The sequence below is a fragment of the Schistocerca piceifrons genome, chromosome 1, assembly GCF_021461385.2.
Source record: "Schistocerca piceifrons isolate TAMUIC-IGC-003096 chromosome 1, iqSchPice1.1, whole genome shotgun sequence".
NCBI classification, from domain to species: Eukaryota; Metazoa; Arthropoda; class Insecta; order Orthoptera; family Acrididae; genus Schistocerca; species Schistocerca piceifrons.
In genome coordinates, this window is record NC_060138.1 from 818,651,215 (window position 1) to 818,674,690 (window position 23,476).

At 47.4% G+C, this 23,476-nt stretch overlaps 1 protein-coding gene across 2 annotated transcripts in view; it reads right to left on the bottom strand.

Moving 5' to 3' along the window:
- Positions 1-23,476, bottom strand: part of LOC124714218 (protein argonaute-2) — a 216,240-nt gene that overhangs the window by 85,776 nt on the left and 106,988 nt on the right. For both annotated transcript variants that reach the window (XM_047243003.1, XM_047243004.1), the window contains exon 8: positions 9,713-9,976. In XM_047243003.1, the coding sequence (XP_047098959.1) occupies positions 9,713-9,976 (264 nt within the window). The remainder of the gene's footprint in view (positions 1-9,712; positions 9,977-23,476) is intronic.

The window sequence follows — 23,476 nt, forward strand, 5'->3', positions numbered from 1 at the left end:
GGGTAAGAGCATGGAGGCGGAAGGGGTGGGGCGAGGGTAAGAGCATGGAGGGGGAAGGCATGGGGGAAGGGGTGGGGCGAGGGTAAGAGCATGGAGGCGGAAGGGGTGGGGTGAGGGTAAGAGCATGGAGGGTAAGGGCGTGGAGGGGAAGGGGTGGGGCAAGGTAAGGGTGGGGGTAGGGGATGGGGCGAACGTAAGGGCGGGGGGAGAGGGTGGGGAGATGGTAAGGGCAGGGGGAAGGGGTTGGGGGAGGGTAAGGGTTGGGGAGGGGGAGAGCGAAGTGAAGGGCAGGGGGAAAGCGAGGTGAATGGCTGGGGAGGGGGAAGGCGAGGTGAAAGGTGGAGGAGGGGGAAGGCGAAGTGAGGGCGGGGGATGGGGAAGGAGTGGTGAAGGGCGGGGGAGGGGGAAAGAGTGGTGAAGGGCGGGGGAGGGGGAAAGAGTGGTGAAGGGCGGGGGAGGGGGAAAGAGTGGTGAAGGGCGGGGGAGGGGGAAAGAGTGGTGAAGGGCGGGGGAGGGGGAAAGAGTGGTGAAGGGCGGGGGAGGGGGAAGGTGAGGGGAGGAGAAGGGGCGAGGGGAGGAGAAGGGGCGAGGGGAAGGGACGAGCGGTGGGGAAGGGGGAGGGGAAGAGTGGAGGAGAGTGGAAGGGTGGAGGGGAGGGGAAGGGCGAGGGAGGGGAAGGGGAATGGGGTGGGGAAGGAGAGGGGAGAGTGCGATGGGAGGGGAAGTGGGAGGGGGAGGGGAATGGGAAGGGGAAGGAGAGATGGGAGAGGAAGGAGAGGGGAAGGGCGAGGGGAGGGGAAGGGCGAGGGGAGGGGTGTGGGGAGGGTAGCGGGAGGGGAGGGGCACCGGGGGGGGTAGTGTGTAGGGTAGGGAAGCAGGAGGGGAGGGGAAGCGGGAGGGGAGGGGAAGCGGGAGGGGAGGGGAAGCGGGAGGGGAGGGGAAGCGGGAGGGGAGGGGAAGCGGGAGGGGAGGGGAAGCGGGAGGGGAGGGGAAGTGCGAGGGGTGGGGAAGCGGGAGGGGAGGAGAAGGCGAGCGGGTAGAGGAAGGGGCGAGGGGAGGAGACTGGGCGAGGGGAGGGGTTGGGTGCGAGGAGAGGGGAAGGGGCGAGTGGAGGGGTTGGGTGGGAGGAAGGGGCGAGGGGAGGGGTTGGGTGGGAGGAAGGGGTGAGGGAAGGGGTTGGGTGCGAGGTGAGGGGAGGGGGCGAGGGGAGTGCTTGGGTGCGAGGAGGGGGGTAGAGGCGAGGGGATGGGTTGGGTGCGAGGGGAGGTGGTGGTCGAGGGGAGCTGGGGGGCGAGGGGAGGTGGGGGGGCGAGGGGAGGTGGGGGGCGAGGGGAGGTGGGGGGCGAGGGGAGGTGGGTGGCGAGGGGAGGTGGGTGGCGAGGGGAGGTGGGTGGCGAGGGGACGTGGGTGGCGAGGGGATGTGGGTGGCGAGGGGACGTGGGTGGCGACGGGAGGTGGCGGGCGAGGGGAGGTGGGGTGCGAGTAGAGGGGAGGGGCGAGTGGTGGGGAGGTGCGACGGGAGGGGCGAGGGGGTCGGTTTGGAGGGGTGGGGCGAGGGGAGGAGAGGGTGGGTAGGGGCGAGGGGAGCAAAGGGGCGAGGCGCGGCGAGGGGGGGTAGGGGCGTGGGGAGCGAAGGGGCGAGGGGATGTTAGGGGGGGTGGGGGAGGTTGGGGGTGGGGGAGAGAAGGGGCGAAGGGTGGGGAGGGCGAAGGGTGGGGAGGGCGAAGGGTGGGGAGGGGTAAGGGATGGGAAGGGTAGGGGATGGGAGGGGTAGGGGATGGGAGGGGTAAGGGAGGGGAGGTGTAAGGGAAGGGAGGGGTAAGGGAGAGGAGGGGTAAGGGAGGGGAGGGGTAAGGGAGGGGAGGAGTAAGGGAGGGGAGGGGTAAGGGAGGGGAGGGGTAAGGGAGGGGAGGGGTAAGGGAGGGGAGGGGTAAGGGAGGGGGAGGGGTAAGGGCTGGAAGGGGGAAGGTGAGGAGCAAGGGTAGGGGAAGAGGTGAGGGGAGGGGCGAGGGGAGGGGCGGGGAGGGACGAAGGTAGAGGAGGGCAGGGGAGGGGAGGGGAGGGGTGAGGGGAGTGGAGTGGAGAAGGGAGGGGAGGAGGAAGGGTAGAGTAGGGGAGCGGGGAGGGTATGGTGGTGAAGGGAGGGTGGGGAGTTGGGAGGGGAGAGGGGAGGGGAGAGGGGATGGAAATGGTTGGTGGGAGAGGGGAGAGGATGGGGGAGGGGTGGGTGGGTGGGTGGGAGGATGGGGGGCAAGGTAGTGGGTTGTGAGGGGTGAGGGGAGGGGACTGGGGGTGAGGTGGTGCGTTGTGAGGGTGAGGGGAGGGGACTGGGGGAGGGGTGGGTGGGTGGGATGGCTGGGGGAGGGGTGGGTGCGTCAGAGGGCTGGGGGTAGGGGTGGGTGGGTGGGGGGGAGGGTTTGTGGGTTGTGAGGTTGGAGGGGAGGTGTGAGTGGAGGGGAGGGGAGGTGTGAGGGGAGGGGAGGGGTGAGGGTATGGGATGGGTGAGGGGAGGGGAGGGGTGATGGTATGGGATTGGTGAGGGGAGGGGAGGGGTGAGGGGAGGGGTGAGGGTATGGGATGGGTGAGGGGAGGGGAGGGGTGAGGGGAGGGGTGAGGGGAGGGAAGGGGTGAGGGGAGGGGAGGGGTGAGGGGAGGGGATGGGTGCGGGGAGGGGAGCAAGATGAGGGTAGGAAGCAAGAGGTGGAGAGAGGTGGCAGCGAGATGTTTCAGAAGAGAAGGGTATGGGGAGGGAGCGAGCGCTGGCGTGAGAGGGATGGAGCAGCAGGAGAGGGACAGGGCGGCAGTAGAGCAGATTACAATGGCTGGGAACCATGAGAATAAAAAGGAGAAACCAGCCAATCTTCAACACATTAAAACCTCCACCCTAAAAGCACTTGGGTGGACATAGAGGGACAAAGGACATGCGCTAAGACTTAGGCCAAATGATAAAACCCACCCTCACGAATAAAACGTAAAACTAAAGCTACTGCTGAGGCACTGTCAACCAAGAGCAAAGGTAGGGTGCCGGGAAAGTTACAAGCCTAGGCCTATGCGGAGCCGGCAGAGGTCAACTGATTCCACATTCATAATCTTCACTTTGTTGTGCATATTGTTACGCCATTCCGTCTCCCAAAGCCAAAAGAAACTGTGGCGTAAGACAGACCGCAGGTCAGTTTTGGAGCTGCCCATCTCCAGAAGTGGTTTCTGCATAGCCTCTTTGGCCAGCCTTTCGGCAAGTTTGTTGCCTGGGATTCTGACGTGACCCCACTACACAAACACCGCTGAATGACGGTGTAAACCATTTCATGGCCTCAGTACTTATCAAGAATCGAGAGGAAATGATAGCGGAGTGACGCAGGGTTAACGGAATCCTTAGGGTCATGTGAACGTTCCAGAAGAATCTGCGGCCTAGGTCTACACCATGGAGGTGCACATGAATGGACCTCGAGGAGAGGTGGTAACAGGAATGACTCCAGTTCAGACAGAAGGGAATGGACACAAACCGCAATCGAAAGCCCTGACCTGGGCTGCCTATGTGGGAGATGAACTGCCGTGGTTGGGGAAAGGAGACAGTAATTTGGATGCACAAGAGAACTACGAATGTATGCAATGTAACTGGCAAGCAGTTGTGCACGCCAAACATTCAATGGAGGAACTCCGGCCTCCACCAACACACTCGTCACCGGACTCATTCTAAAAGCTCCCGTTGCTAGCTGAACACCACAGTGGTGCACTGGGTCGAGTAAACGTACAACGCTGAGGGCACCGCTGAAAAGTTAACCAGACTCCCACAGTCAAGGCAGGATTGAACAAGGGCTCTGTAGCAGCGAAGAGCAATCTGCACCCCAGTTGGTGTTGATCAGGCAGCAGAGGGCATTGAGGTGCTGCCAGCACTTCCACTACAGTGAGAGGATCATCATTAATGTTAAGTTCTGGTTCTGGATGAACGGTGTAATGCTGACAGGAGTGCATGACACACAACTTCGCAGCATAAAACTGGAAGCCATGGGCTAGAGCCCATGCCTGCCCTTGTGAATGGCTCCCTGTATGTGCCGCTCAGCAACACCAGTACTAGAGGAACAGTACAAATTGCAGAAGTCATCGGCATACAGAGAAGGTGAGACCGACGGCCCTACAGCTGCTGCTAGATTGTTAATAGCCACTAAAACTAAAGAGACACTCAATACGGAGCCTTGCGGAACACCATTCGCCTGAATACGGGGAGGCGGGGGGGCAGCACTATGGGAGCTACTGACTTGACACACAAAGTACGGAGAGACAGGAAGTTCTGGATAAAAATCGGGAGCAGCACCAGAGACCCCACTCATACAATGTGGCAAGGATATGATGTCGCCAGGTCGTGTCGTATGCTTCACGTAAGTCAAAAAATACAGCAACGAATTATCAGTGGTAAAGCGACCCCGGCGGAAGCCGCACTGACATGGAGCCAGTAGGCCACATGGCTTCAGGACCCAACCCAACCACCAACACACCATATGTTCCAGCAGCTTACAAAGAAAGTTAGCTAGACTGTTGGGCCAGTAGCTATCCACATCAAGTAGGTTTTGACCAGGGGCTCTCCTGCCATTGTAATGGAAAGATACCATCGCTCCAGGTCAGGTTGAAGATGACTAGGAGATGTCACTTGCAGTCAGATGAGAGGTGTTTAATCATCTGACTGTGGATCCGATCTGGCCCAGGAGCTGCGTGGGGAGAATGTGCAAGGGTGCTGAGGAGCACCCACTCTGTAAATGACATCCATTTCCATCTGCCATTTGAGGGTGCGAAAGGCTGAGGGGTAGTCCTCCGACACAGAGGTTCAAGCATAGTCCTCGGCAATCGCATTTGTGTTGGTAGATAACACGCCATTTATGTTAATGCCAGGGACACCTGTTGGGGTCATTAGATGCTCTAGGGAAAGGTGCCACTTATGTCACTGTAGAGCTCACCGATGCTCTAATTGCCTCAGCGACTTCCAGCGACCACCAAGGAGTGTCTTTCGTCACGAGCACGCTAAAGAATGAGGGATCGCATTTTCCGCTGCAGAAACAATCGTTGTAGTCACCTGCTCAATGACAATATCAATGGTGACAGCAGAGGTGAAGGCTTCCCAGTCTGCCTTGTTTATAGCCCATCTGGGTAGGCGTCCATGGGCATGACGCAGAGGGAGTGAAAGGAAGATGGGGAAGTGGTTACTTCCACACAGGTCTTCATGTGCTCTCCAGTGAATAGATGGCAGAAGGCCAGGACTGCAAACTGAGAGATCACTGGCCGAATATTTGCCATATGCCACACTGAAATGAGTGGGGGCACCTGGAAATGAGTGGGGGCACCTGTATTGAAGAGGAAGCGGTCAAGTTGTGACAATAAATTTTGGACTTCCCTGCCTCGGCCAGTAAGCATGGTGACACCTCACAAGGGGTTATGAGCATTAAAATCTCCCAAAAGTAGGAAAGGTTTAGGGAGTCGATCAATCAGTATGGCCAATACGTTCAGGGGTACTGCACCATCTGGAGGAAGCTATACATTGCAGACAGTTATTTCCTGCATCGACCTCATCCTGACAGCCACAGTTTCAAGAGGGGTTTGAAGGGGCACAGCTTCACTAGATACTGAGTTCAGGACATAGACGCAATCTACACCTGACACTCTATTATAGTCGCTATGGTTCCTGTAATATCCCTTATAGCCGCGGAGGGCAGGGTCTGCATTGCCGGCAACCAGATTTCCTGGAGAGCAATGCAGAAAGAGCAGTTGTAAAGCTTAGCAGTTGCTGTAGCTGAGCCAAGTGGTGGAAAAAACTGCCGCAATTCCACTGAAGGATTACATGATCGTAAGATTGGGAAGGTATGAAACACTCAATGAGGCAGTCTACACCTCAGGGTCACCTGCTGCCACCAGATGAGTACCTGTACGATCGACATGCATTGTGTCTGAGGCCCAACGAGATCTATGTCCTCAGCAGATGCCAGAATCTCCATCTCATATACTCAGACACAGAGCTTGTAGGTAATGGTGGTGTGGGTACCACCGCACTGCCTTGGTTCTTGGGGGTATTTTTCTTTTTAGGTTTCCCTTGCTGCTCCTTAGGTTTGTCCGGCTGGGAGGGCTTCACTGATTCAGTCTCCGGGACTGAGGAGGACCATGAAGCCCTACGGCCAGCTACCTGTGGTTGCTTAGCCACTGGTAGGTGTCAGCTTTGCAACTGGTAGAAACCTGGGAAGGGAATGACCCAAGGGATCCCTTCCGGGCGAGCGGAGCCAAAGACGACTTACGCTTCTCCAGTTGAGAAGTGGGGACTGACGTCCCCGGTGGTTGTGGGGAGGGGTGGGTGGGGGGGGGGGGGGGGTTGCTCCTGAAGCAGGTTGTGCACGAGCAACAGGGAAGGAAATTACCCCCCTCCATCAAGGGAGCAGGTCGAGTCTGAGAACCAACTGTATATGGAGGAACGGAAGATGGTAGAACCATTGTCGTAGCAGCTGTGTAGTTTCACGTCATGTGCACAGGATGTAGCCTCTCATATTTTCTCTTAGCCTCAATGTAGGTAAGTTGGTCCAGGATCTTGTATTCCATTACTTTTGTTTCTTTCTGGAGAATCCTGCAGTCTGCCGAGCACGACGAATGGTGCTCTCTGCAGTTGATACAGATGGGGGGCAGGGCACAGGGAGTTCTGGGATGTGAAGGACGTCCACAATCCTGACAGGTGACATTGGAAGTATAGCGGGAGACATGTGGCCGAACTTCCAGCACTTAAAGCACCATATCGGGGGAGGGATATATGGTTTTACATTATAGCTGTAGACCATCACCTTGACCTTCTCGGGTAATGTGTCACCATCGAAGGCCAAGATGAAGGCACCAGTAACAACCTGATTATCCCTCGGACTCCGGTGGACACACCACTCTACACTGGCACGCAGCTCATTGTCAGACTGCGAAAGGAGGTCCCTGTGAAGTATGATACCCTGGACTATATTCAAGCTCTTATGGGGTGCGATGGAAACAGAAATGTACCCCAGCTTGTCACACACGAGTAATGCCTGTGACTGGGCAGAGGATGCTGTTTTGATGAAGATTGACACTGACCGCATTTTGGACAAGCCCTCCACCTCCCCAAACTTGTCCTCTAAATGCTCCACAAGAAACTGAAGTTTCACTGACAAGAAAGATTCCAAATCAAATCTCGTACATACAAGGCACCAGGGTGATAAGTTTGCTCCCATCCTTAGCCTGGCGTTCCTCCCATGGTGGGGCCAGTGAGAGGAACGATTTGGGCTCGTATTTCTTAGCACTGAAGCTAGACTTTGACCGATTGGAGACTGCTGGTGTTTGATCACCAGCAAGAGATGGCGTACAACACTTCATGTTATGTCATCCGCCCTGATGCCACCCACTCCGACCAGGGACCCTCCCCATGGGCGCCACCCAGCCGCAGCAAAGGCCACCTGGCAGGATGGCCATTGCCGGGAGGCCCGATGCCCCAGGATGATGGGCATATATTCCTTGGCATACATGGGCAGTTAATAGCGCAGGTATCAGCAGAGCGATCCCTGTGTGGTCAGGGGGTTACAACTAACAGGGTACATGCCGGCCCCACCACAATGGACTGGCTACCATGCTGGATATCAGGTGCAAATGAGCTAAGAAATCAATTATCATCGACAGCAAAGAGGACGGAAATCACACCCAGGAGGGCGACCTCCCCCAACAGCTGGAGAATGAGTGGAAGTGCAGATTCACGTCAGAGGACGCTAGACGTGTTAGCACATGATAGACATTATGCACCATGTCAGGCGCAGTTCCCCAATTGGCTCGCTCTTCCAGAAAATCACATAAAGGCCGAAATGTGTGAGGATGGATGAGTGGGTGAGGGAATCATGGGGGAGGGTGTGGGTGGGTGAGGGAAGCATGGGGGAGGGGACAATTAGATGAAGTGTGTGCAAGAGGTTGCATTGGAGGGAGGCACCGCATAAGCACACAGGTGAGGGAGCACATGGATGGATGAAGGACACAGTTGGTGGAGGGCATGTGTGCTGGAGGAGAGAGGTGGTGAATGGGTGAGGCAAGTGTTGATGAGGACATGGGTGTGGGAGGAACAGTCGGACAGAGTACAGGTGTGAGGGAGGGCAAGGGTGGGAGAGGAGTAAAGTGGTAACAGGGTGGAGCACATGTTTATGAGGATACATCTGGGGGAGGAGGGGGTAGATGTTGAAGGCACAGTTGAGGGAGTACATGGGCAGGGTAGGGCAGGGTCAGAGAAGGCCACAGGCAGTGTGGGAGAAGGGTGGTGGAGTGGAAATGGGATTGTGTGAGGAGAGAGCAGGGGAAGGAAGGGCTAAGTGAGGGTGAGAAGAAGGGGAAAGGGGGAGGGGAGGAGTGGGGGGTGAGGGGGGAAAGTGGAAGACTTGGGGAGTGGGGGGTGAGGGGGGAGTGGGGGGAGAGGGAGGAGTGAGGGGAGAGGGAGTGGGGAAGTGTTAGGGGGAGGGGAGCAGTGGCCCTAGAATGGGAGGGAGGGCGCAACAGTGTGAGGGAGGGTGCAAGACTGTGAGGGAGGGCGCAAGAGTGTGAGGGAGGGGGCAAGAGTGTGAGGGAGGGCTCAAGAGTGTGAGGGAGGGGGCAAGAGTGGGAGGGAGGGGGCAAGAGTGGGAGGGAGGGGGCAAGAGTGGGAGGGAGGGGGCAAGAGTGGGAGGGAGGGCGCAAGAGTGTGAGGGAGGGGGCAAGAGTGGGAGGGAGGGGGCGAGAGTGGGAGGGAGGGGGCGAGAGTGGGAGGGAGGGGGCAAGAGTGGGAGGGAGGGGGCAAGAGTGGGAGGGAGGGGGCAAGAGTGGGAGGGAGGGGGCAAGAGTGGGAGGGAGGGGGCAAGAGTGGGAGGGAGGGGGCAAGAGTGGGAGGGAGGGGACTACAGTGCGAGGCGGGGGGGGGGGGGGTAAGTCAGTGCGAGGTGGGGGGGAATCAGTGCGAGGGGGGGGGGGTAAGTCAGTGCGGCGTGGGGGGGAATCAGTGCGAGGCAGGGGGGGGGGAGTCAGTGCGAGGCAGGGGGGGGAGTCAGTGCGAGGCAGGGGGGAGAGTCAGTGCGAGGCAGGGGGGAGAGTCAGTGCGAGGCAGGGGGGAGAGTCAGTGCGAGGCAGGGGGGAGAGTCAGTGCGAGGCAGGGGGGAGAGTCAGTGCGAGGCAGGGGGGGGGGAGTCAGTGCGAGGCGGGGGGGGAGTCAGTGCGAGGCGGGGGGTGGCGTCAGTGAGTGGCACAGGGTGCGAGGTGGGGGGGGGGGCAAGTGCGAGGCCCGGGGGGTCAGTGTGCGGGACGGGGGGTCAGTGTGCGGCATAGGGGGGCGTCAGTGCGAGACGGGTGGGGGGGGCGTCAGTGCGACGCGAGGGGCGTCAGTGCGAGGCGGGGGGGGGGGGGGGGGCGTCGGTGCGATGCAGGGGGGGGGCGTCAGCGCGAGGCAGGCGGGGGTGTCAGTGCGAGGCAGGCGGGGCGTCAGTGCGAGGCAGGGGGGGCGTCAGTGCGAGGCAGGGGGGGCGTCAGTGCGAGGCAGGGGGGGCGTCAGTGCGAGGCAGGGGGGTAGGAAGTGAGAGGGATGGAGAGGGAGAACAGGGGGTGTGAGGGAAGGAAAGTAGAAATGGCTGGAAGAAAGGAGGTGGGAGAAACATGAAGCAATTTCCATTCTTATATTAATGCTTAGTAGTAGATAAAATATAATGAAACTGAGAGAGACCTGTCCGCTGAGCGAACTAACCCTGCCACCATACTGTAGTTTGGGTGGGGGCAGGACACGTCCGCGCACTTCCATCATGTTGTTGCTGATGGTGAGCCCAAATTCCTGTACATAGGCATCATTGTTGAAATCAGCTCGCCTCACCAAGCTGTTTATCTCACGCTCACGGTCGGGAGCAGAACGCGCTGTAGCTTTTATCATAGTTGATGTCTGCATATCTGTCAACTTCTTGATACAACGCTGTCCAGCCACAATATTGCACACCTTGTAAAAATAAATGACACTATCATAAGTTGCCTGGAATTCAACACATATTATATCTCATTATACATGCCATGAAAATAAAATAATATAGAAAAATACTTAATCACATATTGCCTATAATAAACTACAAATCTTAATAATTATATAAACTGTGTAAAAATGTGTCAATGTAAAATGCTAATTTGTAGTGGTGGTGTAGTAATAGTAGTAGTAGGAGGAGGAGTAGTAGTAGTAGGAGTAGGATCAGCACAACCACCACCACCACCACCACAAGTAGTGATGGTAGGAGTGGTGGTGAATTAATGAACAAAGCAGAGGAAGAGAAGATTGAGGATGGGATTCATGAAAATTTGATTTATAAAATAGGTACTGATTTAGCACTTGGTCTCAACTGACTTGGTAGCTTAATGAGTTTATGAATCTTTAGCACTAGTGTTCAGTCTCCAACCCCAGGATTATTTCTGCCTCTTATTCATTTTACCAATCGGTATAATGTTTATGTGTGATAAAATGTAAGTTGTATTGTGTTTAGAGTGCTTTAGAGCACTGTATGCATGGGGCAAAGCTGAGTTCGCAGCACTTATTCTCCACCACTCACTTTCCATGCAGTTCGGCTTCATGTGGCCAGCATATCTCCAACTTGTCTTTATGCAGGTGAACATGCCCTGAGAGCAACACAAAAGGCACGTAGACCTTTCTAGCAGTTGCGAAAATCTTGTTAGTTTGTTTGTGTGAGGCATCAAGCCTGCACACACTGGAACTTTGTGAAGTAAGAACCATGCACACACCTGTGTCATTAGGCAAGGCAATATCTGTCATCTTTTGCAACTACCATGAAGCTATACAAAGTTTATTCATGCTCTCTCGGGCACACCACAGCCCTGTGAAGACCAGTTCAATCAGAAATATGCTTGCAATGCTGAAGTCCAAGTAATATGGCTCCAACATAACTGACTGCGTAAGTTCATTTGATGATTCAGAAAGGAAAAGCATACCACTTCCAACAGGGTCTGTGCCTAGTAAATAAGTGCAGTGTTCAAACCAGCTTTCAGGTTGAGAACAACTTTATTGTTTTTAATGTTTTCCACATTAAAATGCAAGTATCATCAACTGGTAACATAATGTGACATACAACAGCATTTATTCTTAATTGTTAATCACAAATCTACAAATGAGTTTCAGAGGAAGAGTTCTTTATCAAGTGCCTTCAAAGATTTCAATATACATCACATTATATAGTTTCACATTCAGATGACCATTAGCATTGTGTTTCACAACATGATAACAATCATACTTGAATTTATTTAATTTACATTTTTTCTTGGGCTTGATAACAACCTAAGAGTAGGCTTAATAGATTGCCACCACAGAAAATTGGGACTAATCTATTAAGAGGATGAAGTCTTACCATTCAATGCTATAGACAAGATCTGTTCTACTATCACTAATATGAGGTAGTGTGTGGACTGTGAAAGCAATTGCAAGGTTGTCTGAAGTGATGTCATCTGCATAAAACTTGTCTAATGTGGCACAGCTATTTCACTTGTGTAGTCACTAGTCAACCTTTTTGCAACTGACTTCCGAAGCTTCCCCCCTCCCAAATACGGATAAATGATGCCTGGCAGACAATTGTTTTCACCAACCAGTGCGCCACAAAAACCTTCTCAACATATTCTCAGTCTGAATATTATAAACTTTCTTGAGACTGAGACGCTTATGTCCACAAATTAGCACGGTTTTAGAAAGCATCGCTCGTGTGGAACTCACCTTGTCCTTTACTCATATGATAAATTGATAACTATGGATGAAGGGCAACTAGCTGATTCCAAATTTCTACATTTCCACAAAGCATTTGATACGGTGCTCCATTTCAGGCTCTTAACAAAGGTATGAGCATAGGGAATACATTAGCTGATATGCAACTGACTGTTACGAATCAAGCTGGGATCTCTTTACTTCGTCCCTTGTTTTGCCATCTGCCTTCTTAATTCATTTTTTTTTTTTAAATTTTGACTAATTACCATTAACATACATGAGTATAATTTGCATTTTCATAAAAGAGAAAGGTTGGCCCTCAGTCTTAAGAAATATAGTACCAGATCTAATTTTGTGCTTAGTTTTGTGTATTTACTCAATTTCCTAATTTATTTTGACTATTCCTAGTTAATATCTTTTGTTATAGAGTGAAATCAGTAATTGTTTCATGACTTAAATTCTATTGTTGACTTATAAACAAATATAAATTCTGTACTAATTATAAATATTTGGAAGAACCACCACTAGGATTCTTTAAGTGTCTGTGTAAAAAGCAACTGTGTGACTGTTGGCTACATCAGTTATAGTAGTCAGTGTTGAACTTCAACCCCCCATTTTTCAGCCAGTATAACAACACAGTATGTCGACACCAAGGACTGTCAACAAAGAAATAAAGCATGCGAACGTCACAACTCGAAAATTTCTTAGGTAATAGAACCCTGTATGTTGTCCTCGATGGCAAATGTTTATGAAACAAGGGTATCATCAGGAATGCACCAGGGAAGTGTGATAAGACTGCTGTCGTACTCTATACACATAAATGATTTGGCAGGTGGTTGTATGCTGATGATGCTGTGGTGCATGGTAAGGTGTCAAAGTTGAGTGACACAAGACAACTTTAGACAAAATTTCTAGTTGATGGTGTGATGAATGGCAACTAGCTCTAACTGTGGAAAAATGTAACTTAATGCAGATGAGTAGGAAAAAAAGAAAGTAATATTTGGTTACAGTATTACTAGTGTCCTGCTTGTCCTGGGTGTTAACATTGCAAAGCAATATGAAATGGAACAAGCACGTAAGAACTGTGGTAGGGAAGGCAAATGGCCGACTTCGGTTTATTGGGAGAATTTTAGAAAAGAGTGGTTCACCTGTAAAGGAGATCACATATAGGACAATTGTACGATCTATTCTTGAGCACTGCTCAAGTGTTTGCGATCCTTACCAGCTCATATTGAGGGAAGATATCAAAGCCAATTCAGAGCCAGGCTGCTAGATTAGTTACCAGTAGGTTCGAACAAAATTTAAGTGTTTCAGAGATGCTTCGGAAAATCAAATGGGAATCCCTAGAGGGAAGACAATGTTCTTTTTGAGAACCACTATTGAGAAAAATTAAAGAAATGGCATTTGGAGCTGACTGCTGAACGATTCTACTGCCATCAACATACACTGATACACTGCCCTTAAGGACCATGAAGATAAGATTCGAGAAATTAGGGCTCATATGAAAGCATATACACAGTCTTTTTCTCTCACTCTATCTGTGAGTGGAACAGGAATGGAAATGACTATTAATGGTACAGGGTATCCTCCACAAAACAAATGCCCAGTGGGCAGGACATTTATATCTGGGCTTTTGCCCCCGAATTTGCACCAAGTCTTTTAAACGCCAAAAATCTGGGTGTTTATAAAAAAAAGAACTTTTTAAAGTTTTTACTGCTGGTATTTGTAAAGTATCAATTAAAATAAGGGATGAATAATTCTGATATTAAAAGTTGATAATGTTTGCACTTAAGACTACGTATATCATTCATTGCCTTTATTACTATGAATGAAAAGAAAGAAGAGAGAAGCATGTTTGTTTACTTGCATTCTAACTTGATATACCAAGAAAGAGTACATGTTGCTAACAGCTGCTTATCATTTATACTGTCCTTTTTAGTAATGTAACTCTCTTCATAATTAATGTCAAATCTCTGCACATTACTGAAGAATGATTATTGATAGCAAAATTATTACTGAATGTATTGAACAGCTGGCATGTGTTTCTTGATGATAAATGTATTCTTAAACGTTAAACTGTTTTCGTAGCAACATCTGAGCCCTACTATAGTTTTCTGTTCTGCTCCTTTCTTTATCTACTTTTGTAGAACTGCACTGCTCTGATGATAAAATGAGGATACTAACATAAAAAAGATTTAATACCAAAGAATTGATGCCAAGACACTGCACTGAATCTAGCAAAGAATAAGTTCCCTCACACTGTTCCACTTGGGTGCCTAGCTCACCTATTGAACTGGTACTCAGATATTTTATACTATCAAGCAATCAAAACTTTCAAGGCAAATGCAGTAGAGGTTGTCAAAACAGAAGAAACCAGACACATTTTACAAGCAGTGTTCGATGAAATATTAGGTTAAAAAAAATAATTTCACTGAAGTTTTCACGACAGAGAAGGTGGGGGAGCCATATTTTTCATCTTGAAATTTTGCAATTAGCTTAAGTTGTCTTATAAACCTTAGTTGTAAATGAAGAGACGTAGTCATACCTGCAGCCTGCAGAGAGTTCTGGAAACCCAATTCTTTATTTGATTACAACTTTAAGAGTTAAATGAGCCTCATGTTCTCAAAATAATCAAAAACTTAACCAAAAACTTCAATAAGTTGTAGAAGTTCTCGTTGCGAAACTAATGTCCTCTCCACAGCAATCTGCAGAAGAAAAGTCCATCTTATCTAAATTCCAAGCTAGGAAGGAATTCATTGTGTCTTCTATCCATCTTGCGGCTAATCTACTTGATCCAGCAGCACAATGTAGTAATCTGAAGCCTATCAAGACACTTGATGCAATAAGATTTGTTTGTGGCACAGCAAAGAACACTGGACGAAATGTTATTCAAGTTAGAGAGAACTTGGCTGATTATAGGGAGAAACAAGGAATTTGATCCAGATAATTTGTATGGGAAGGAGTGGGTCTCACTCTAAGGAAGATAATTGTTGTGTACATCCCTTATTGTAGTGCCAAGGTTTAAGATGAATTTGTGAATTGGCAGAAATTGCCATAAAAATTCTGGGCCCACCAGTTACATATACTGCTACAGTGTTCCTTCAGCACTTTTAGATGGATCCACAGGGGAAAAGAAGAAGAAGAACAAGAAACAATCTCATCAGACAGCTGCAAAACTAACCTACCTCTCCTATAACTAGAAGTTGATGAATGGAGCAGGAACATGACCTAACCCTGTCAGTACCAAGGAAAAGTCCATACTGAAGTGTCCAAGCAAAGACAAAATGGAAAGGAATCCAGTATTCAGGGAGGAATCAGATTCAGGAGAGTCTGAGTCTGAGTCGGAACTCTATAACTCTTCAACTTCTGAAGATAATGAAACTGACAACAATTTTTTAATCTTTTTGCAGTTGTGTAATATAACTAAAAATACTATATACAGGCCAGTTACTTAATATAAACTGCACTATACCTCAAAAATTCCTTTTAACTGGAGTATTGTTTTTCTTTCTTTCTTTCTTTCTCTCTCTTGTACTACTCCAAGAAAGGACCTCATTAAAGGTCGATTATCAATTAATACTTAAAATGCATACATGCCTGGGCATTTCTGAATTGTGGGCATTTGCCCAAGCATCTATCCTGCGGATTTAATATGACTAAGTTGGGAGGATGAAGAGGAGAGTCAAAGCTAATCCAGGCTAAGTCTATGGATGGCTGGGATTGTGTATGGTAACTTATCATAATACAAAGATAATGCCTGGTGTTTGTATACTGAGGCTGCAGAATGCAATCTGGAAAATGACAATCAGCTCTTCAGTCTCTCAGATACCGCCATCACTACAGTGAGATGGCAAAGATTGTCCCATTGGTAAGGCAGTGTGTATATCGATGATCCCTGCACAGCTGGAGGCATCATCACAGACATCCTGCATAAATGCAAATTCATGCTGTGCCGCAGCAGTTAAAAGCAAGATGTGGTAAAAGACAATAGTAAACTCGGAACAATGATTCAGTCTTGTGAGTAAGTGCCATTATTGTTAGAAGATTATGAAAGTAGCCTGAGTGCTGTCAAGAAGCAAACGTATAGGTTTGCTTTTATTTGGGTGGTGAAAAATAAGTTTCTACATAACAAATAGTTTCTTGTTTAACTGTGTGTTTGAAGAGTTTATCAATATAAATGAGCAACAGATTGAGTTACCTTAGAAACTCTAGTATGCTTTACAAACGCACACATAAGAGGTCAAAACAGCACTCTTTGCTCCACAAGCATGATATTCCACTTTAGTTTTAATTACTTACTCTATGTATTTTAAAGACTTTCGAAGTGTATCATATCATTTCCTTTTTCTTTATGGCATCAGACCTCTCCAAACAAAGAATTTATCTTCTGACAACAAAACAACAAGAAGCAGAAAAAAAGTTGGGTGAAGAGATGGTGTAAACAAAGGCAACACTTTCAAACACATCACCAACTAGAAGAAAAAAGTTTGTTGCATACATCAGCGTGTTTAATAAAGGATTGAGCTCTATCTTTACATGAAACATTCTAGCAAGTGCTTTCTAAAATACGATTTCTTTATAACTGCAGATTATTTTTAGCTGGATAGCTATTTTCTTTATATCTAAATAAAAGTACTAGGGGTAAGCAATAATTTCTTAACATTTATGGGTCACCAGCACTCCCAAGGTGTGGCTCAGCGGTTACCTCATTCCACCTGCTGGTGTCAACCGCATACTGAACGGACTATCATTTAAAGCACTTTCTTGTCGAATACAGTTATATGCAAACGACAACACCCAATAATAAATCGACAAACGTAAAGGAATTACACTATAAATAAACAGAACACAAAGCTGGGAAAATTACAGAAGATAAATACAAGAGCACAAACAGCGGCTTAGAATCGAGTGCAAAGCAAGCGGAAGTTCTGAAAAATGTTGGTGGGTGCCACCATAACTTATTTCCGCCGTCGAATATATGTAGCGCTACACAGGCATACTTTGTAGGCACAAAGATAAATACTGACACCAAAACCTCTGCGTCAGTAAATAAATTAAAAAAAAAAAAAGGTGGAAGACGAGCTTTTTTTCTCCGCCCCAAGTTTCGACCACTGCATTTTCATACATTATCCAACGAAGTAAATACAAATTCTGTATTGTTCATCTTCGAATGTAGCAGTATTTCAGTGTACTACGAAAACCCAACTGGCAAGACCGTTTGGGATCTTTGTCAATATGGCCAACTCTACGTTCTGGATTTTTTCCTATCTGTGAGAAGAGATGGTTGCTTATAGGAACTTTTATAAATTGTGAATCACATGCAGTATTCTCGTTACCATAAGAATAATACGAATATAAACATTTCGCCATGCATTCTTTTGTGTTTGCTGCTATCTCATTTAAATCCTGTCTGCCTAATAAACCACAAAACTAGAGTGAGACAACAGCAAACACGGAAGAATATACATATCATGTCATGTTTATATTCGTATTATTCTTATGCTTAAAAGTGATACAGTCAGAAATGAAGCACGGCAATTGACTAGATTTTTAAATCTAAGATGACTAATTTCTGTGCAGAATGTAATGTACTAAAGAGACGCCTGCAAAGATTTTCAAACGGAGAAAAATTTTCGCTAAACTCTCGTTCAGAACAACATCTATCATACGCAGTCTATTATTTAGTACTTGTTGATCATTATCAAAGAAAACAGCAGTGTAAGTAACAACAAATAGCAGTCTCTTGCCATTGTTTCGCTAATGATACAATTCCTCTCTGTTTTTTTTTTTTAAAGCAGCGGTAGCGCGCACAAAAGCAAGCCATGCCGGGAGCAGCGACAAGCGGTAAACACGCCCTGTCAGAATGCGACAAACAATGCATGACACAGTACAGTAATGCATTTTCAGCTTAGAGTGACGTAAACACCTATAACAAAGAAAACTGCGCTTATCAGATCAAAGAAAAATAAGCAATCAATTCAAACCAGACAAAGCATGTGAAAAAGGAAGGTTACCCGTATAAATACGGATGGAGCGCCTGACGCATAGCAATGGCTACCTGGTAAAGCTTAACTGCTAAGCTTACGACTCGAACCAAACTACTGTAGGTGTATTATCATTCCTTCGACCTAAATTCTCTCTCATATTACAATGGACCAACTTTGTTTCGATTTGGAGATGCGGCCTAAAACTTCTCTCTCCCCTTGAATTTTGAGTCTCAAATTTCAGGTGCGGCTTAGATACGAGTAAATACGGTATATGATAACAACAGTGGGCTTTTCAACCCAGACGATGTCCCTTATTGCAAAATGAGGAGAAAAAACAGTGAACTGGTTGTATGTTACATTCAAACAAGTGAACTGAACTTTCAGGTGTGCCTCACCTTCAATTATAAAGAATAATTTGCATTTTATTTTGTCTTCAGGAAAAGTTTTAGTTATCTACAACGCAACAGGAATATCAGAGAAAAGAATTACTGGAATGGTAGATTTAATTTGTAATAGTGTTTTCTTAATGACATTAAATTTTGGTTTATTATTTGTCATTAGATGAATGTAACACACCAATGTTGTAATATTTATTAATGGGCTGTGTACTGCATATGTGAAAGAACAATTGTAGAGCTGTAAGGACTGTAGTGTCAAAGGTTTTGTCAATAAGTTACTGTACAGAGTGGTAAAGTGTCAGACCACAAATATAAATGTCTCGGGTTCGATCTGTGGTCAATATTAGGACTTTCATCTGTAACTTTTCACTTCTTTCACCTACAGCAATGTTTGTTTATGCGAAAAATGCTGAGTTACTTCATTGTTTGGAATCCATGTTAAACTGTAGGTCCCATTATAAATAGCTGGACAAGTCAGTTCAGAAGTCAGAGGACGGCAACCGCATATCACCTCAAAACAGACCATGCTTAGTAAAGCACTGTGTTGTTCTGAACAACCTTTGGATTTATAATTGTTTTATTTAAAATTCTTGTATGGATTAGCAAGTGTCATAATATCCCAATACGAATTAAAAGTTAGTCTGTCATACCTTGTCTCCAAGTCTCAATAACACAAGTATTTTACCTTCTCCTCAGAGGGCACTTAGCAAGGAAAATTTCCCTCCTTCCTTCATTCATAAGCAAGCTATTATTGAAAAGATAAGTGTTGTAACCCTACTACAAAAATTTGCTATTATCAAAACAATTTACTTCATAAAAAAATACTCGCAGTTTTTACAAATTTGTGTCAGGATCTACTTACATATTTATGACAACAATCATGATAACTTTCTACATCTTTCATTACAACTGCATCATGTAACTTAACACTTTAACGTCCCAGGTGCAGTCTCACTGACCACTAAAATTTATTGTTACTCCGTTGCTAATGCATAGAAGTGGGGTAGGAAATTGCAGCCTCATCTAGTTGATCCCTAAAGCTGCCATAGTTATTTGTCAATAGGCACTCGACTGTGAGCTGACCTATACTATTACTGCTTCTTTTGCGTCAGCCGTCTCTGAGAATGAACCTGGGACTTAGCATTATGGCTTCAGTAGCCAGATCTTTGTCTGCTGACTGACCGTTTTAAAATGGTCTGAGGACAGTTTACCAAGTGATGTTGGATTAGATAGTGAAAATTCAGAATAGGAACAAATGAAAGTGAAGACAAATTTGTCTTGCTGCCTGCGAATTCCTTAAAAGAAACCTATGATCAAGGTAATGAACAAAAAAAAGAGTGTAGAGACTCCATCTGCTACAAATATACTGGGTGGTTAAAATTTAACTTTCCATATTTAACATGTTATAACATAAAAACTAATTACCATATTAGTACCGAACTTGGTAGCATTAATATCAAGGACACGGAGAAGAAAAATAATGCAAAATCAATTCAACTGAAACACTTTTAATGTGCTGCTACAGTACATCATACCATTAAAAGGGGACTCAATATGGTGCCCATCAGTGTCCAGAAGAGTCGGAAAGCACAGGACTGCATTCTGCACAGCAGAAAAAAGCATGTCCATAAGTATGTTGGCTACCTATCTTGATATGCTGCGCTTCAGATCAGCACATGTGTGAATGTTCCCCTGGTAAATCTTGTCCTTCAGATATCTCCACAACCAGAAATCACAGGGAATGAGATCAGATGATGTGCTGGCCACGCATTTGGAAACACTAGGCTGATAATTCAATCATTTCAAAATTTGATTTAGTGAAGCAAGTGAACTTCACAAGTGCTGTGCGGTGGTGCTCCATCTTGCATTAAAACTGCTGTAGGGCAGGTATAACATGCTGTCGAAGTATATCACAGTAACGCTGGCCAGTCACAAAGCATTCTTTGGCCCTTCAGCACCAACCTGGTCAAGAAAGAATGGCCCAATGATGAATGTACCAGTGAAGCGACATACGGCGACATGCTCAGTCATACGGAGGAACTTCATGCATAATGACTGGAGGTGAATATCCCCACATTCAGCAGTTCTGTATGTTCACCTCACCCGTCAGAGAAAAATGAGCTTCACCTGTCCATAGGATGGTACAAGGCCAGACCTCGTCAACTTCAAAAGTGATGAGAGAAGTCAACATGGCGTCGTGCGTCCTGTGGTGCAAGCTGCTGTAGGATATGAATCTTATACAGATACCATTTGGAAATGGTTCGAAGTACCTTCCGTACAGTGGACTACGGGATGTTCAACTGTCGTGACAGAGCACACAAAATGCCTGATGATCGGGAATTGCGTGCAGCGTTGTCTGCCATTACAACAGCAACTTCATCAACCACCTGAGGTGCAACTGATCGTCGGCTTCTTCTCGGAACAACACACAGTTCTCCAGTTGATTCGAACTACTTCATCATGCCCTGCACAGCAGGATGAGAAAGAGGACCCTTCCAAAATCCTTTCAGCTAGCGATAATATCTAAGTACAGCAAAGATGATGTGACTTACCAAACGAAAGTGCTGGCAGGTCGATAGACACACAAACAAACACAAACATACACACAAAATTCTAGCTTTCGCAACAAACGGTTGCTTCGCCAGGAAGGAGGGAAGGAGAGGGAAAGACAAAAGGAAGTGGGTTTTAAGGGAGAGGGTAAGGAGTCATTCCAATCCCAGGAGCGGAAAGACTTACCTTAGGGGGAAAAAAGGACGGGTATACACTCACACACACACACACACACACACACACACACACGCACATATCCATCCACACATATACAGACACAAGGAGACATATTTAAAGACAAAGAATTTGGGCAGAGAAGTCAGTTGAGGCGGAAGTGCAGAGGCAAAGATGATATTGAATGACAGGTGAGGTATGAGTGGCGGCAACTTGAAATTAGCGGAGATTGAAGCCTGGTGGGTAACCGGAAGAGAGGATATATTGAAGTGCAAGTTCCCATCTCCGGAGTTCGGATAGGTTGGTGTTGGTGGGAAGTATCCAGATAACCCGGACGGTGTAACACTGTGCCAAGATGTGCTGGCCGTGCACCAAGGCATGTTTAGCCACAGGGTGATCCTCATTACCAACAAACACTGTCTGCCTGTGTCCATTCATGTGAATGGACAGTTTGTTGCTGGTCATTCCCACATAGAATGCGTCACAGTGTAGGCAGGTCAGTTGGAAGATCACGTGGGTGCTTTCACATGTGGCTCTGCCTTTGATCGTGTACACCTTCCGGGTTACAGGACTGGAGTAGGTGGTGGTGGGAGGGTGCATGGGACAGGTTTTACACCGGGCGCGGTTACAAGGATAGGAGCCAGAGGGTAGGGAAGGTGGTTTGGGGATTTCATAGGGATGAACTAACATGTTACGAAGGTTAGGTGGATGGCGGAAAGACACTCTTGGTGGAGTGGGGAGGATTTCACGAAGAATGGATCTCATTTCAGGGCAGGATTTGAGGAAGTCGTATCCCTGCTGGAGAGCCACATTCAGAGTCTGGTCCAGTCCCGGAAAGTATCCTGTCACAAGTGGGGCACTTTTGTGGTTCTTCTGTGGGGAATTCTGGGTTTGAGGGGATGAGGAAGTGGCTCTGGTTATTTGCTTCTGTACCAGGTCGGGAGGGTAGTTGCGGGATGCGAAAGCTGTTGTCAGGTTGTTGGTGTAATGGTTCAGGGATTCCGGACTGGAGCAGATTCGTTTGCCACGAAGACCTAGGCTGTAGGAAAGGGACCGTTTGATGTGGAATGGGTGGCAGCTGTCATAATGGAAGCTAGAATTTTGTGTGTATGTTTGTGTGTCTATCGACCTGCCAGCGCTTTCGTTCGGTTAAGTCACATCGTCTTCGTTTTTAGATATATTTTTCCCACGTCCACGTGGAATGTTTCCCTCTATTATTTATATGTTCCCTATATATATATATATATATATATATATATATATATATATATATATATATATATATATTAAAAAAAAGCGCAGGCAGGTCGATAGAAAAACAAACAGACACATACATACACACAAAATTCAAGCTTTCGCAACAAACTGTTGCCTCATCAGGAAGGAGAGGGAAAGGCGAAAGGATGTGGCTTTTAAGAGAGAGGGTAAGGAGTCATTCCAATCCCGGGAGCGGAAAGACTTACCTTAGGGGGAAAAAAGGGACGGGTATACACTCGCGCGCACACACACACACACACACACACACACACATATCCATCCACACAATACAGACACAAGCAGACATATTTAAAGGGTGTCTGTATATGTGTGGATGGATACGTGTGTGTGTGCGCGAGTGTATACCCATCCCTTTTTTCCCCTAAGGTAAGTCTTTCCGCTCCCGGGATTGGAATGACTCCTTACCCTCTCCCTTAAAACCCACTTCCTTTCGTCTTTCCCTCTCCTTCCCTCTTTCCTGACGAAGCAACCGTTTGTTGCGAAAGCTAGAATTTTGTGTGTATGTATGTGTGTGTTTGTGTTTCTATCGACCTGCCAACACTTTCATTTGGTAAGTCACATCATCTTTGTTTTTATAGGGTAGTAAAGCTGCCCCTGCAACTACTGAAAAGGCTGCTGCCCCTCTTCAGGAACCACATGTTTGTCTGGCCTCTCAACAGATACCCCTCCGTTGTGGTTGCACCTACAGTACGGTTATCTGTATCGTTGAGGCAAGTAAGCCTCCCCACCAACAGCAAGGTCCATGGTTCATGGGGGGCATATATACAAAATCAAACAGGGGTAATGCAGGAGTAGGTGTAATAATGAATAAAAAAATAGGAGTGCGTGTAAGCTAGTACAAACAGCATAGTGAACGCATTACTGTGGCCAAGATAGACACGAAGCCCACGCCTACTACAGTAGTACAAGTTTATATGCCAACTAGCTCTGCAGATGATGAAGAAACTGATGAAATGTATAATGAGATAAAAGAAATTATTCAGATAGTGAAGGGAGATGAAAATTTAATAGTCATGGGTGATTGGAATTCAACAGTGGGAAAAGGAAGAGAAGGAAACGTAGTAGGTGAATATGGATTAGGGCTAAGAAATGAAAGAGGAAGCCGCCTGGTAGAATTTTGCACAGAGCATAACTCAATCATAGCTAACACTTGGTTCAAGAATCATGAAAGAAGGTTGTATACATGGAAGAACCCTGGAGATACTAGAAGGTATCAGATAGATTATATAATGGTAAGACAGAGATTTAGGAACCAGGGGCAGATGTGGACTCTGACCACAATCTATTGGTTATGAACTGTAGATTAAAACTGAAGAAACTGCAAAAAGGTGGGAATTTAAGGAGATGGGACCTGGATA